This window comes from Oncorhynchus mykiss, chromosome 27 (assembly GCF_057628025.1).
Source record: "Oncorhynchus mykiss isolate SJ-2025 chromosome 27, ASM5762802v1, whole genome shotgun sequence".
In the NCBI taxonomy this organism is placed as follows: Eukaryota; Metazoa; Chordata; class Actinopteri; order Salmoniformes; family Salmonidae; genus Oncorhynchus; species Oncorhynchus mykiss.
The window spans coordinates 17,223,990-17,239,777 of NC_143048.1; the positions used below are offsets into that span (position 1 = coordinate 17,223,990).

Below are 15,788 nucleotides of genomic sequence, written 5' to 3' on the forward strand. Positions count from 1 at the left end.
TCACTGTTAGAGCCTGCCTTGGGATTTAGTCACACTGCTGGGCTGCCCATGTTTGTGTGACTGTGTACAGCATGGTTGTTTGTGTACAGGCCTATCAGCATGTGTGTATCTGTGTGTGTGTGTTTAAGCATGTGTGCATGCTTGTGTCAATCTTTACGCAAGTGTGTGTGTATACGCGTGTCTGTTAACAACAATTCAGTGCCATGAAAGTATCCACAACGGGCTAATCCTCCATACCTGGCTAACAGGATTTCCCCACAAAACTCCTCCCACTCCGGGAAAAACCACACGGCCACGAAAGACCAAACCCTTACCAGAAATGGGGGGAGGAAGGAGGAGGGGTGGCTATTAAAAGGGGTGACGCTCCTTCTTCCATACAGTGCCTTCAGGAAGTTTTCACACCCCTTGACTTTTTCCACATTTTGTTGTGTTTAAAATGGATTACATTTGGATTCCCTGGCCTACACACAATATCCCATAATGTCAAAGTGGAATTATGTTATTAGACATTTTTACAAATGTATAAAAAATGTAAAGTTGAAATGTCTTGACTCAATAAGAATTCAACCCTTTGTTATGGCAACCCTAAATAAGTTCAGGAGTAAAAATGTGCTTAACAAGTCACATAATAAGTTTCATGGACTCTGTGTGCAATAATAGTGTTTAACATGATTTCTGAATGACTACCTCATCTCTGTACCTCACACATACAGATAATTGTAAAGTCCCGCAGTCAAGCAGTGAATTTCAAACAGAGATTCAACCACAAAGACCAAGGACATTTTTCAATGCCTCGCAAAGGGCACCTATTGGTAGATGGGTAAAAATAAACAAAAAGCAGACATTAAATATCCCTTTGATCATGGTGAAGTTATTCATTACACTTTGGATGTTGTGTCAATACACCCAGTCACTGCAAATGTACAGGTGTCCTTCCTAACTCAGTTGCCAGAGAGGAAGGAAAACCCCTCAGGGATTTCACCATGAGGCCAATGGTGACTTTAAAACAGTTACAGAGTTTAATGGCTGTGATAGAAGAAAACTGAGGATGGATCAACAACATTGTAGTTACTCCAAAATACTAACCTAATTGACAGAGTGGAAATAAGGAAGCCTGTACAGAATAACAATATTTCAAAACATGCATCCCATTTGCAACAAGGTAATAAATTAAAACTGCAAAACATGTGACAAAGAAATTAACTTTAAGTTCTGAATACAAAGCGTTATTTGGGGCAAATTCAATACAACTCATCACTGAGTACCACTCTTCACATTTTTAAGCATAGTGATGTTATGGGTTACGGCACGGACTAGAGTTTTTTTGGGGGGATAAAAGGAAACATAATAGAGCTAATCATAGGCAAAATCCAGAACCTGGTTCTGTCTGCTTTCCATCAGATACTGGGAGACAAATTCACCTTTCAGCAGGCCAAATCTACACTGGAGTTGCTTACCAAGACAAAACAATGTTCCTGAGTGGCTTAGTTACAGTTGTCTTAAATCAGCATGAAAAGCTAAGGCAAGACTTGAAAATGGGTGACCAGCAACGATCAACAACCAACTTGACAGAATTTGAAGAATTATTATTATTATTTTTTTAATATTGTACAATCCAGAAGTGCAAAGCTCTAAGAGACTTACCCAGAAATACTTTTCTTACCCAGAAAGACAAAGTTGATTGTAACATGTACTGGCTCAGTGGTGTGAATACTTATGTAAATGAGATATTTATGCTTTTCAATTTCAATACATTTGCACACAACAAAAAAACACTTTGCCATTCTGGGATATTGTGTGTAGATTGGTGAGAAAAACAAAACAATTACATACATTTTTAATACAGGATGTAACAACAAAATGTGGAATAAGTTATGGGGTATGAATACTTTCTAAAAGTATTGCATTTACCCACTTCACCTCCCCTCTCCCCTCCCCTGTCCCCTCTAGCCATCCTTCTCCAGGGTTGTGGTTATTGCATCATAACCCATGCAGCGCACACTGTGAAGGCTCTCACTGGGGTTGGGGTTCAGGGATTGGCTGCATGTGTGTGTGTGTGTGTGTGTGTGTGTGTGTGTGTTGGAGAGGTTAAATACGGTAAATGGTGTCACCCAAGCTAATTAGAAACTAATTAAAAGCTGCTGGCCGTGTCTCGTTAAAAGCTCCAGCCCAGTGGCTCCGTCATGGACCCTTCACCATGCCAAGGCCCAGGGCTGCAGGACACGTCATTTACATACACCATCTTACAGACAAACACACACCAACCAGAAAGTAAACACACATGGGCAGTGGGCACACACACTCATTCATGGCACGCACACAGACATCAACCCCAACCAACAAACGCACACTGAAGGACTACGTTCTCTTGAAGTATCCAGTCAATATCTTCATGTGTGTATATGATCCATACTGTATACGGTGGCAGATGAGGAGAAGAACTAAAGTAAGGGATAGGAGGAAGAGGAAGAAGACAAGAGGAGATTGACAAAGGCGAGAACAGGGGTAAAAGGGAGACGTGGAAAGATGTAAATGAACGAGAGAGAGACTCACCTCTTCCTCAGAGGTCTAGTACACAGAGACTCAGTGAGGGGGTGCGAGACACCAACAGAGGAACATCACGGACAAAGACATGAAACAATCAGACAGACATGAGTACAGAAATTTGACACACCGACACTGAGACAAGACATTGAGACAAACACACACACACCCCACTGTCAAAGAGTGGCAGTGAGTCCCCACGCTGACTGTTGTTCTCACGCTATAGTGGGGGGAAGCCATAAGGTCTATCAGAACACTAGAACCCTGGAGGAATCCCATTCAATATTCCCTCAGGCCCCTAACCCCCCTATCACCAACCCCCCCAGGACCCAGACCTGTGGCCCCTCTCGGGGTTGAGTGTTTCCCCTGGGACCCGGGCTCTGGTTCTCTGGTCCCTCTTGCCCTGCACTGCTCTGCTGCAGCCCACAATGTGCTAGCAATTACAGGCCGCTAATTACACCATTTATTCTAAATAACTGGCTTTAAGAGAAGGGCTCAGGGCACAGATCAGTCCCCTCTCCTGGGTAGGGTAGGAGCAGGGCCAGGGAGACAGCAGGCCTGGTGTTACACATTGCTTGACACTGGCATATTCCAGACCATTATTTCATTTTCAGCATAATGTCAAGAGTTTTTTAAAGATGTGTTTTGTACAAAATTTGGAGTTGAATATGATGTGTGCTCTGTGCTACACAGGACCAGGGAGTCACCAGGGAATGTCCCCTATCAGTTGCCACTCCTGTCAGGTGTGTGTTACCTTGGCAAAGCGGCAGAGGCGCAGTGCGTCCTCCCAGCGAGAGGAGGCGCTGTACTCGTGCAGCAGGGCAGGGTAGGGAGACACGCTGCTGTACACCAACGAGCCGTCACAGCGACGCACCGTCACCTGGGTCCCCACGTAGTTCAGGATGTGGGGCGCACGGCTGAACTCACTGTGGAGGGGGACAGATAGACATATAAATACATTCTGTACAGACAGCCACTGAGCCTAAGGGCAGCCACTCAGGAATCTCTTCAGTGATTCATCAACGGCTTTTACACAACATGAACACATCTGACATGAAGACGATCCATGACCTTTTATTGCCGATAATGGGGAAGTGTTTTGTGTGTGCGTGTTTGCGTGCACGTTACCTGGCGTCCTTCATGTAGAGTGTTTTAGGCAGCAGGTCCTTGTCAGTGAAGACAGCACTGGGATAGTGCCACACGGTGAACTGTGTGTCCTGAATACCACACAGGATGTTAGCAGAGTCGTTCCAGGCCATAGTGTGGACCATAGTGCCTATAGGACAGAATAGAGATAGACAACACCGTCTTATTGACAACACTCAGAATAACTAACTATAACCTCTAACACATGGTGTGTAGACCATAGTGCCTATAGGACAGAATAGAGATAGACAACACCGTCTTATTGACAACACTCAGAATAACTAACTATAACCTCTAACACATGGTGTGTAGACCATAGTGCATGTGGGTTATGGAAAGAAGGATGACGTTATCTATCTGGTAGGCTTTAGGTGCTTAACAACACAAAGCAGCTTGAAATCTATTCCCCCCCTCCCCTACCTATCTTGCAGATGTTGTGTTCTCTGTAGAGGCGATGGACAGCGGTCAGATACAGGTCACGGTTCTTATCTATGACCGCAATCTTCCTATCGCTGGACGGGCCACACTGGTCCAGAGCTATCTCCACCACCTCCATCTGGGGAGAGAACACGAACACACGAACACACACACACACACACACACACACACACACACACACACACACACACACACACACACACACAGAAATGGGAGGCAGAACGTTGTGTGGGAGAGACCTGGTTCACATTAACAGGGCTAACTGAACCACCAGTGTCAAACCCCACCAGTCCCCATAACACATACATTTACAATAGTGTCTTTTGATACACATCTCTTCTCAACACATGATCACCCAAATCACAGGCCCTCTCCTCTCCTCCTCCACACTCTCTAGTCCCCAGTACAGCCCTGAGTACACAGGAGGACTAGGAGGGAACAATTGAGCCCAGATCAGAGGGAAGAGACTCGACTCAGAGGGAAGATGTGGAGGAAAGAGGTAAGAGGGAGAGAGGAGCCAGGAGGGAGAAATGGGGGAGGCAAGTGGGGGGGTGCCAGCAGTCTGACCCTACAGCTCCTGGCCCATACTCCCCAACAGGAGTGTGTGTGTGTGTGTGTGTGTGTGTGTGACTGTATGTGTGTGTGTGTGTGTGTGTGTGTGTGTGTCAGAGCCAGCTGGCTTCAGTGCAGTGCTCCTCTGTCTTGGAGCTGTGGAGTGCTGGCAGAGACAGCCATGCTGACAAACAGTAACTACTGATCCTGGCTACTACTTCTCCTTTTCTCCCTCTCTAATTCACTCCCTCTCTCTTTATCCCTTTCAATCCTATTCTCACTCCATAACCCTCCCCCTTTCTCTCCTTCCTCCATCTCTTTCTCACACACATGCACTCACTCCAGTTTCCTCACAATCTGTACGTGTCCCTCTTAACTATCAAGTTTCTTGTTTTTCCCTCAACACCATTAATTCTTCTCTCTGCCTTCTCCCCTTGGCTCCCTGACCTTTTCACCCTGGCCTGTTGGTGTCGCTGGAACCCACCACACTTACTCTCACACTGTCCCACAGCTACCCTGAGGCACAGATCCAGGATCAGCTTACCCTCCCCCAATCCTAACAGGTTGCTCAATGTATCAGTAGGGATTAAGACGTAGACACGTCTCAGGTCGGTGTGTGCACACTAACAGGAGAGTGTAGTGTGTGCTGTGACTGACTGTTGGTGTGTGTTAGTTGGTGAATCACCCACCTTGTGAGTCAGGGGCTTCCCGTCACCCAGGGCTTTCCCCGTCAGGGCATCAAACAGAAAGATGACTGAAGGAAAAGAAAAGAGGCAGGGGAGGAAAGAGAGAGAGAGTCTGATTACAAACGGTCATTGTTCCAGTCCTGTTAGAGTTATTTCTCCAGCGTTTTATCTCCTGGTGAAGTGTAATCCTCTTGTTGACAAAGTGCTCCTGATGTTTCAATGTGTTTAACGGCTGTAAATGTCATTTGAGGGAAGAGGCCAAGCGCAAATCTCTCCCCGCTGTGTGGACAATGAAGTTTGGTATTGTATTGTGGTAGTGTAGGGACAGCTCGACTGGCGTTCCACTCACCCTTCTCATCGCTCTTGTCCCGGATGGCGATGGTGTCGTTGCTAAGGGAAACGGACTGGGCGTTGAGGATGTCTGTTCTCATGCCGGGGAATCTGGGCGTGGAGATGAGACGGCCCTCATAGGAGAACACATACACCCCCGTCCCATCCACCAACAGGAAGTGTCTGAGGAAGGAGCCAAAATAAAGAGGAGAAGGGGAGAGATGGAGAGATAAAGACGAGGGGGAGTGATAGAAAGCAGGGTTAGGGACAGAGATGGAGAGGGGTGATAGAAAGCAGGGTTAGGGACAGAGATGGAGAGAGGTGATAGAAAGCAGGGTTAGGGACAGAGATGGAGAGGGGTGATAGAAAGCAGGGTTAGGGACAGAGATGGAGAGGGGTGATAGAAAGCAGGGTTAGGGACAGAGATGGAGAGGGGTGATAGAAAGCAGGGTTAGGGACAGAGATGGAGAGAGGTGATAGAAAGCAGGGTTAGGGACAGAGATGGAGAGGGGTGATAGAAAGCAGGGTTAGGGACAGAGATGGAGAGGGGTGATAGAAAGCAGGGTTAGGGACAGAGATGGAGAGGGGTGATAGAAGCAGGAGGGAGCAACAAAGAGGAGAGTGGGAATGGTAGAGAGGAGAGCATAAACTGCAAGATGGAGCCAAGATAATACAAAATGCAATGACTCATTTCTCTGAACAGGGAACAAAAGCCACCACCAAATTCACTGGGAATACATTACATAGCATGAAGAAACATTCCTCAGAGCCACATACTACTTGTCAGACATACAGAACAGATACTATATAGTTGTTGTTGGGGTGGGATTGGAGTAGGGTGTGTGGTGTGGGTGGTCCATGTGTGTCTTTTGGGTGCAATAAATTATCTTAATTTCTCAGAGATCAAATTATATTTCAACAAAATCATGTTGCATCTTATCTGTTTCTAACAGAAACAATTTCAGAACAATCTGAGATGGTGGGAGTTGAAATCCTCTTTATTTTGCTTTGTGAGGTGGAACAACTCATTAGAGAGAATGATTAGAAGTCTCTCTCTCTGTTTCCCACTGCAGTCAGACTTCCTCAGTCAGACTTCCTCAGTCAGACTTCCTCAGTCAGACTTCCTCAGTCAGACTTCCTCAGTCAGACTTCCTCAGTCAGACTTGCTCTGGCAATTGGACACACTCACACAGTTCTCGCAAACGCACACACACTGACACACACAGACACACAGACACACACAGACACACACAGACACACACACGTCTTTGGCAGGAGAAAGAGGGGGAGGGAATGAAAAGGACGGGGTACAGAGATACGCGCAACAGAGAGATACGCGCAACAGAGAGATACGCGCAACAGAGAGATACGCACAACAGAGAGATACGCGTAACAGAGAGATACGCGCAACAGAGAGATACGCGCAACAGAGAGATACGCGCAACAGAGAGATACGCGCAACAGAGAGATACGCGCAACAGAGAGATACGCGCAACAGAGAGATACGCGCAACAGAGAGATACGCGCAACAGAGAGATACGCGCAACAGAGAGATACGTGTAACAGAGATAGATGAGACAGGAAAAACTAAGAGAGGGAGGAGTGACATAACGAGAGCGAGACAGAAGGATAAAGAGAGACTTACTTCTCAGCCTGTACAATGAGGCTGACAGTCCCCTCCTTCAGGTCAAAGATGAGAGGGGTGTTCCAGTTCGTAGCACTGTAGACATAGCACTGGAGAGAGGTGGTGACCACTAGGTGACCATGGGCCAAAGAGGCTTTGATGACCCGGTCCCTGAACTCCAGGACATCCCCCGCATCATTCACCACGTTCCTCACCTGGGTGATGAATAGAGAGAGAGAGACAGAGACAGAGACAGAGACAGAGAGACAGACAGAGAGAGAGAGAGAGAGAGAGAGAGAGAGGGAGAGAGAGAGAGGGACTGTTTAGGAACACAGACATACACACAAACATGCAGATGTAGCTCAGATCTTGACATGCATAAACAGATACAGACATTGAGTAACAAATCATTTGAAATACTAACAAACAAATTGTAACAAACAGACTATAGCATACACACACAGGACATGTTTTCTGAGACACTCATCGATGTATAGTAGGCATGGATGCACTCACGTAAACTCAAGAGAGTATTTACTGTTGATATATACAAGGAATCGGCCCATGTCTAAGCATAGGACAGGAGGGGACAGAAATGCCTGGTGTGTAAACATATGTGCCTTTCTACTTTTTTCACCTGTTAGGATAAACAAAATGTCTTCCACATTTCCCTGTGAGTGAATGAATGAATGAGTGAATGAATGAATGAATGAGTGAATGAATGAGTGAATGAATGAGTGAATGAATGAATGAGTGAATGAATGAGTGAATGAGTGAATGAATTGAATATGGTTTTCCACCAGCAGGTAAAAGGTGTGGTGCGTATTTATTTAAGGGTTTAAACATCATCCTTCTTTAACCCCCACTAACAACCCAAATTTACTCACCAAACAACCAGGAATAAAAATGTTTAACCGCGAGGTGGTAAATTTAGCCGCCTGATTCACAAACCATTGGCAGATGTGCACTTTTAAAAAAGAGAGGGAGAGAAAAAACCCTGTAAGGCTGAAAATAAATGGCTGAAGACACAGGTTTGTTTGGTTAATGCAAACAGTGCTCAGTGAGGGTTGTCTATGGAGAGTGTGCACGTATGCGTTTAGCCACGTATGTGTGTGTGTCCGTTTCTGTGTGTGTGTGCGCGGGGGTGTGTTGACCGCGTGTAAACGCAACCTGGTGGTTTCTGAAGTTTAAACACACTCCGTGATGGAGGCTGCTATACAGGCTGGCCATTGTCACTGGTCCACACTGGGAGGCTTATATCATAATGTATAGACACAAGTACCCAGGCCTGGGGAATAGTCTGGCCCTTTAAAATAGCCTCACTAGCGTCTGCCTCTCACACCAGCCCATTCACCCTCAGTTAGCTGTCTCATTAATTCATTTAGGCTCGGGGACTGTTTGGCTTCTTAAGAGAAGAAAATATGAATACTTTTTCTGGAGGGCTAACTAAGCATATGGCAAAAGGAACCTGAAACACCTGCATGGTCCTCCTCTTGGTGAGGGTGATCTGTGTGTTCTACCTGCATGGTCCTCCTCTTGGTGAGGGTGATCTGTGTGTTCTACCTGCATGGTCCTCCTCTTGGTGAGGGTGATCTGTGTGTTCTACCTGCATGGTCCTCCTCTTGGTGAGGGTGATCTGTGTGTTCTACCTGCATGGTCCTCCTCTTGGTGAGGGTGATCTGTGTGTTCTACCTGCATGGTCCTCCTCTTGGTGAGGGTGATCTGTGTGTTCTACCTGCATGGTCCTCCTCTTGGTGAGGGTGATCTGTGTGTTCTACCTGCATGGTCCTCCTCTTGGTGAGGGTGATCTGTGTGTTCTACCTGCATGGTCCTCCTCTTGGTGAGGGTGATCTGTGTGTTCTACCTGCATGGTCCTCCTCTTGGTGAGGGTGATCTGTGTGTTCTACCTGCATGGTCCTCCTCTTGGTGAGGGTGATCTGTGTGTTCTACCTGCATGGTCCTCCTCTTGGTGAGGGTGATCTGTGTGTTCTACCTGCATGGTCCTCCTCTTGGTGAGGGTGATCTGTGTGTTCTACCTGCATGGTCCTCCTCTTGGTGAGGGTGATCTGTGTGTTCTACCTGCATGGTCCTCCTCTTGGTGAGGGTGATCTGTGTGTTCTACCTGCATGGTCCTCCTCTTGGTGAGGGTGATCTGTGTGTTCTACCTGCATGGTCCTCCTCTTGGTGAGGGTGATCTGTGTGTTCTACCTGCATGGTCCTCCTCTTGGTGAGGGTGATCTCGAAGCTCCTCCACTCCCAGCGCTGCTCCACCACGTGGGCGAAGATGACGTGTCCGTTCCCACAAGCCCCCGCGAGTTGTGTCCCGTCTGCCGACCAGGCCAGGCTGAACACACTGCCAGTGTTAGGCTTCTCCAACGCATACGACCACTAGAGAGAGAGACAAAGAGAGAGAGCGCAAGACAGTGACAAAGAGAGAGAGAGAAAGCGAGAGAAAGACAGACAGAGAGAGAGCGAGAGAGACAGATTGTTGAGTAAATGGCAACAAAAAAAATATGGTAGGACTGTACTTAATGCTCAATTTCAAAGAATAAGACAGATACTGTGCAGCCACAAAGGGGTATACGAGGTAAGGGTACAGTAAACCAGGGAGGTTAGGGATAGAGAGGGCTGGGGGTGAACAGGGATAGGTGCAGTATGGGGTAGTGGGGGGGGTTTGGTTGGGTGCATGACAGCCTCCCCCCCATGTAAACTGTGTGTAAGAGACACGGGTTGAGTCAGGGCCCAGTCACTGAGCTGTGATGAACTGTGAGACACTGAAGGAGCACTCAGGCCTGCCAAGTCCAGCACTCGCGCTCGTAAACATGCACTCTGCTATCCTCATCTATTACAACCAGCCAGAGTTATGGGGGGGGGGTTGCATGAGCACACAACCAAGAGCTGAAGAGTGATTACCCAAAACTTTTCCTTCACTTTTAAAGTTCCATTTTCCTTTTCTGTTTTAGGGGAGGGAGGTGGTGGGGGGTTGCTGTGTGTGTGTCTTGGGGGTGTAGTGTTTTTTTTCCCTGGTGTGTCGGTGGGAGTCAATGACACCCATCGAGACAGCTGAGAAGAGGCTGCAGCTCCTACCAACTCCCCAGCCTGCCGTTTGGAACACACCACCGCGACAACACAGGACGTTACTCACAAAGGCCACTAGAAAAACACTCCTCCGTGGCTTTTCCAATGTTCTCCCCCCGCTCTCTCTCTCCAAGATATCCCTTTGCTCTCTTTTCTTCTCTCACTGCTCTCTCTCCTCTTTCTTAGCATTCTGCAGAGTATCACACAAAGCCTATTCTGTTATTGGGCTTCTGGTTTAGAAATCCAGCCTGTCAGAGGGCTTATGATTGAGTTGAGATAGTTTGGGCTTACAGTTGTTTTCTCAACCTGTTGGGGTATATGTGTGTGAGAGAGATCTCCGTGTTGATGGATGATTTGGGGCTTGACTAATGGAGAGGCCAGATTAGCAATGCCACACTTAAACAGTTTGCTACACAAGAACCAGGACTCGAGTGTGAAAGGGAACTCTCCTGCTTCCCTACTCAGTCTCGACCTTCGCTCTTTACCCTACTTTTTCCACCCTCTCTCTCTTTACCCCTCACTACCCTGTCTCTGTACCCCTATCTAACTCTCTCTTTTACTCCTCCCCACCTCCTTTCATCCCTTCCCACTCTCCTCTCGTTGTCCACAGTCTACATTAGAGATTCCTCCATGGGCAGCCAAAGACAGTGATGACCTTCCCTTGATGACCTTTAACCCCTGACCCCTCTGCCTCAGCCTGTTCCAGTGTGCAGGTGGCTGGCAAGGCTCACCAGCTTTAACAGCCATCCCTATTTTCTATCTCACCCTTCTCCTCTGGTCTAGTATGTGACCCCTGACCTCTATGCCTCAGCTCTTTCCTGTGTGCAGGTGGCTGACAAGGCTGAGGCTGCTTACAGTGTGAGAAACGACTAACGCTAACATTATCCTAGCGCTGCCTGTTAGAGACTGGACGGTACGCCAAGTGCTGTGCTGCACAGAAAAGGTCTATGTTGGCTTCACGTGCTGAGGTGTTGCTTTGTATACGGTCTCAGCCCACCCTGTTTGATCTCTCTCTCTCTCAACGGTCAACACAGAAGATTTCCTTGGTCAGCTTCTGTAATACTGTATCAGGACCCAAAATAGCCAAAGGGAAAAAAAAGCCCCTCTTTACCAATCTGGACAAGAGATTTCTTGTTAAACTCATATCAAAGGTGGCACTTTTACCTCTACCGCGCTCGCTCTCCTTCCTCTTAAATCCTGCGATAGAAATGACTTTCCTTATTTTTTGGGGTGTGTGTGTGTGCATATGCGTGTGTGCCACAAAGATAAACAGCGTCCGGCCGTATTAAGGCCGCTGCAGGGCTTTGAAGTGTACTTTTATATACCTTTCATCCAAACATCAGCACTATGATTGGACAGGCTCCTTCGCCAACGAAAGCCTACATGCTTAAAATAATAATACCCCATCTACTCTTCAGTAAACATCCCGCTCCCTTTTAGAGCTCCCCTGGGGGAGAGGAGGTGGAGGTGGAGGGAGATGAGGGGTGAGAGGAGGTGGAGAGGAGGTGGAGGAGGTGGTAGAGGAGAGGAGGTGGAGGAGGGGTGAGAGGAGGTGGAGGAGGGGTGAGAGGAGGTGGAGGAGGGGTGAGAGGAGGTGGAGAGGAGGTGGAGGAGAGGAGGTGAGAGGAGGTGGAGGAGGGGGAGAGGAGGTGGAGGAGGGGGGAGAGGAGGTGGAGGAGAGGAGGTGAGAGGAGGTGGAAGGGGGGAGGTGGAGGAGAGGAGGTGGAGGAGGGGAGGTGAGAGGAGGTGGAGGAGGGGGGAGAGGAGGTGGAGGAGGGGTGAGAGGAGGTGGAGGAGGGGTGAGAGGAGGTGGAGGAGGGGTGAGAGGAGGTGGAGGAGGGGGGAGAGGAGGTGGAGGAGGGGTGAGAGGAGGTGGAGGAGAGGTGAGAGGAGGTGGAGGAGGGGTGAGAGGAGGTGGAGGAGGGGAGGTGAGAGGAGGTGGAGGAGGGGAGGTGAGAGGAGGTGGAGGAGGGGGGAGAGGAGGTGGAGGAGAGGAGGTGGAGAGGAGGTGGAGGAGAAGGGGAGAGGAGGTGGAGGAGGGGTGAGAGGAGGTGGAGGAGGGGTGAGAGGAGGTGGAGGAGGGGTGAGAGGTGGAGGAGGGGAGGTGAGAGGAGGTGGAGGAGAGGGTGAGAGGAGGTGGAGGAGAGGAGGTGGAGGAGAGGGTGAGAGGAGGTGGAGGAGAGGAGGTGGAGGAGAGGAGGTGGAGGAGAAGGGGACAGAGATGCAGCTGAATGTATACACCACACTGTAATGAAGCAGGACACTTGATATCGGCCCGAGAAGCACTTTTGGATTTGTGCTTACCTAATGCTTTTAACACATTGGGCCATTTGACTCCTGCTGCAGCAAGCGTACGTTTGTGTATGTTTGTGTGTGAGAAAGAGAGAACACGGGTGTAGATTTAAATGTGAATAAAACATGTGGTGGGGTGTGTAAATGCAGAGTGTGAGTTTCTGAGTGCAGCTATGTGTGTGCCTAAAAGGTGAAAATCCCTGGGCTCTCAGTGTCAGGCAATGAGTAAGTATGGGACACTGGGGGGAGTCCTGTAGCTGTCCTGAGAGAAGAGGCTACTCTACCTCTTCCTACCTGCCTCCCCCACACCATGAAAAACCTCCCTTTCACTCTCCTCTCTACCTTTATCTTTCCCCAGAATTAACCCCACTATCTCGCTCTCTCTCTTTCGTAACTCCCTCTCCCAAAAGGTGTCAGCATTAGGTAGTACTGTAGCAAGCGTTTCCCAAAAGCACAGAGTCCAATTATGGCCCTCTTTAAGATCCAGGGGTCCACTCCACAGCACAGCTCTGTCGACATACTGTCTCCAGACTGCAGGAGTAAATCAGGACCTGTCCAGACCTGGAGCAGTGCTGGTTCACCTCTGGGCCACAGAGCTCCACTCCAGGACTCTCTGCTCTCAACCAGAGTTCAGTGTCAGGAAGGCCTCAGCCATAGACAGCCATAGACAGCCATAGAGACCTGCAGCCATAGACAACCATAGAGACCTGCAGCCATAGACAACCATAGGGAGCCTCATCCATATTCAACCATCGAGTGCATCAGCCATTGACAACCAAAGGGAGCCATAGAAAACCATCAAGCACGTCAGTCATAGACGACGAAAGAGAGCTTCAGCCATAGACGACCAAAGAGAGCTTCAGCCATAGACGACCAAAGAAAGCTTCAGCCATAGACGACCAAAGAGAGCTTCAGCCATAGACGGCCAAAGAGAGCTTCTGCCATAGACGACCAAAGAGAGCTTCGGCCATAGACGACCATAGAGCTTCAGCCATAGACGACCATAGAGCTTCAGCCATAGACAACCAGAGAGCTTCAGCCATAGACAACCAGAGAGCTTCAGCCATAGGGAGATGAGTGAAAGGGGTGAGAGAGGGAAGAGAGGAGCGAGGGAAAGGGAGAGAAGGATGAGAGGAGGGATATAAGGGCTGAAAGGGGATGAGAGGAGCGATGGAGGCGGATCAGTCAGCAGCAGATTTGCTGACTAGTTTTATTGGAGCCAAAAGGGATGATCCTGGCCCTGCTCCAACCACTCTGCTCTCTCCTGGAGAACACTGGACCAGCTAGGACATATTCACAATCACACTGGAAACATGGGGGGGGGGGCAGCAGGAGAAGGGTAGAGCTCTGTGAAGGAGAAAGGCGGAGGGGTGCTGGTAAGGGTCTGCTCTGGTCACTGAGCACTGTCTATAATGGGCAGCTTTGTGGCCAGAGGAAAGGTGACAGACATGACGTGAAGCTGCTGAGGTCTGGGGGGAAAGAGAGAGGTAGAGACCCCTAGCTCTTACACACAGGCAGCACACAGCAGTATAACACTATACACAGACACACTGCTCCATACACACACACTGCTCCATAGCACTATACACCATACACACTGCTCCATAGCACTATACACACACTGCTCCATAGCACTATACACCCTACACACACACTGCTCCATAGCACTATACACCATACATACACACACAAACTGCTCCATAGCACTATACACCCTACACACACACACTGCTCCATAGCACTATACACCCTACACACACACTGCTCCATAGCACTATACACCCTACACACACACTGCTCCATAGCACTATACACACACACTGCTGCATAGCACTATACACCCTACACACACACTGCTCCATAGCACTATACACACACACTGCTCCATAGCACTATACACCATACACACTAGAGGTCCGATTAATCGGAATGGCCGATTAATTAGGGCCGATTTCAAGTTTTCATAACAATCGGAAATCGGTATTTTTGGGCACCGATTTGCAGATTTTTATTTTATTTTAAATATAAAAATAAAATGTATACCTTTATTTAACTAGGCAAGTCAGTTAAGAACACATTCTTAGTTTCAATGACAGCCTAGGAACGGTGGGTTAACAGTAAGCCAAGGTAAGTTGCTAGCTAGCATTAAACTTATCTTATAAAAAACAATCAATCATAGTCACTAGTTAACTACACATGGTTGATGATATTACTAGATATTATCTAGCGTGTCCTGCGTTACATATAATCTGACTGAACATACAAGCATCTAAGTATCTGACTAAGCGGTGGTAGGCAGAAGCAGGCGGTAAACATTCATTCAAGCAGTATGGTGTATAGCACTGCTCCATAGCACTATACACCCCACACACACTGCTGAATAACACTATACACCCCACACACACTGCTATGTATACACATGTGGACCTGAGATATAGACAGAGCCTCCTACTGACCACACACACACACACACACACACACACACACGGCGACCCAATCTGATACACTTGATCATTCTTGAACAGTAAGGGATACACACCTGTCTAGAGATTTAACATGTGTGTGTTAAAATAAATCACACCCCCACACACTCTTCAGCCTCTTATGGTCATGGGTTAGCTGCACTGTAATGAGGAGAAAAGACTGTGGGATGGTGTTACTACCAAGTACAATTTGTGAAAGTAACAAACTATACGCAACAACCTACACACGCAGGCATACATACATACATAGATACATACATACACACAAGAAGATAAACTCAGTCACTCACTAAAACACAAGCCCTCTCTCTCTCTTACACACACAGACAACAGACCTGTCAGACAACACCGCCACCCTCTTTAGGGAACATTTGCTCCCTCCCTCCCCTCCCCCGTCTCTCCCTCCCTCTCCGTTTCACTGCACATACGTTTGGCATTAAGATTGGCAGGTGTTGTGAGCCTGCTGCTTCTCCCAACTGCTGTAACGGGCTACAGCGAGCTGCAGGGAAAAAAATACTTCAGACTGATCTGAAAGGCAAGGAGGCGGTAACTCCTCAAACCCCCATCCTCACTACAGCAGCAGCCAGAGAGGCAAACTTCTCTCTCTCTCTTTCC

The 15,788-nt window shown here is 48.2% G+C and overlaps 1 protein-coding gene across 2 annotated transcripts in view; it reads right to left on the reverse strand.

Moving 5' to 3' along the window:
- The window catches only part of ift80 (intraflagellar transport 80 homolog (Chlamydomonas)), a 74,961-nt gene that overhangs the window by 1,834 nt on the left and 57,339 nt on the right, over positions 1 to 15,788 (reverse strand). For both annotated transcript variants that reach the window (XM_090224681.1, XM_090224680.1), the window contains exons 9-15: positions 9,529 to 9,708; positions 7,342 to 7,535; positions 5,716 to 5,879; positions 5,370 to 5,434; positions 4,111 to 4,246; positions 3,673 to 3,820; positions 3,299 to 3,470 (exon numbers count right to left, since the gene is read on the reverse strand). In XM_090224681.1, the coding sequence (XP_090080807.1) occupies positions 3,299 to 3,470; positions 3,673 to 3,820; positions 4,111 to 4,246; positions 5,370 to 5,434; positions 5,716 to 5,879; positions 7,342 to 7,535; positions 9,529 to 9,708 (1,059 nt within the window). The remainder of the gene's footprint in view (positions 1 to 3,298; positions 3,471 to 3,672; positions 3,821 to 4,110; positions 4,247 to 5,369; positions 5,435 to 5,715; positions 5,880 to 7,341; positions 7,536 to 9,528; positions 9,709 to 15,788) is intronic.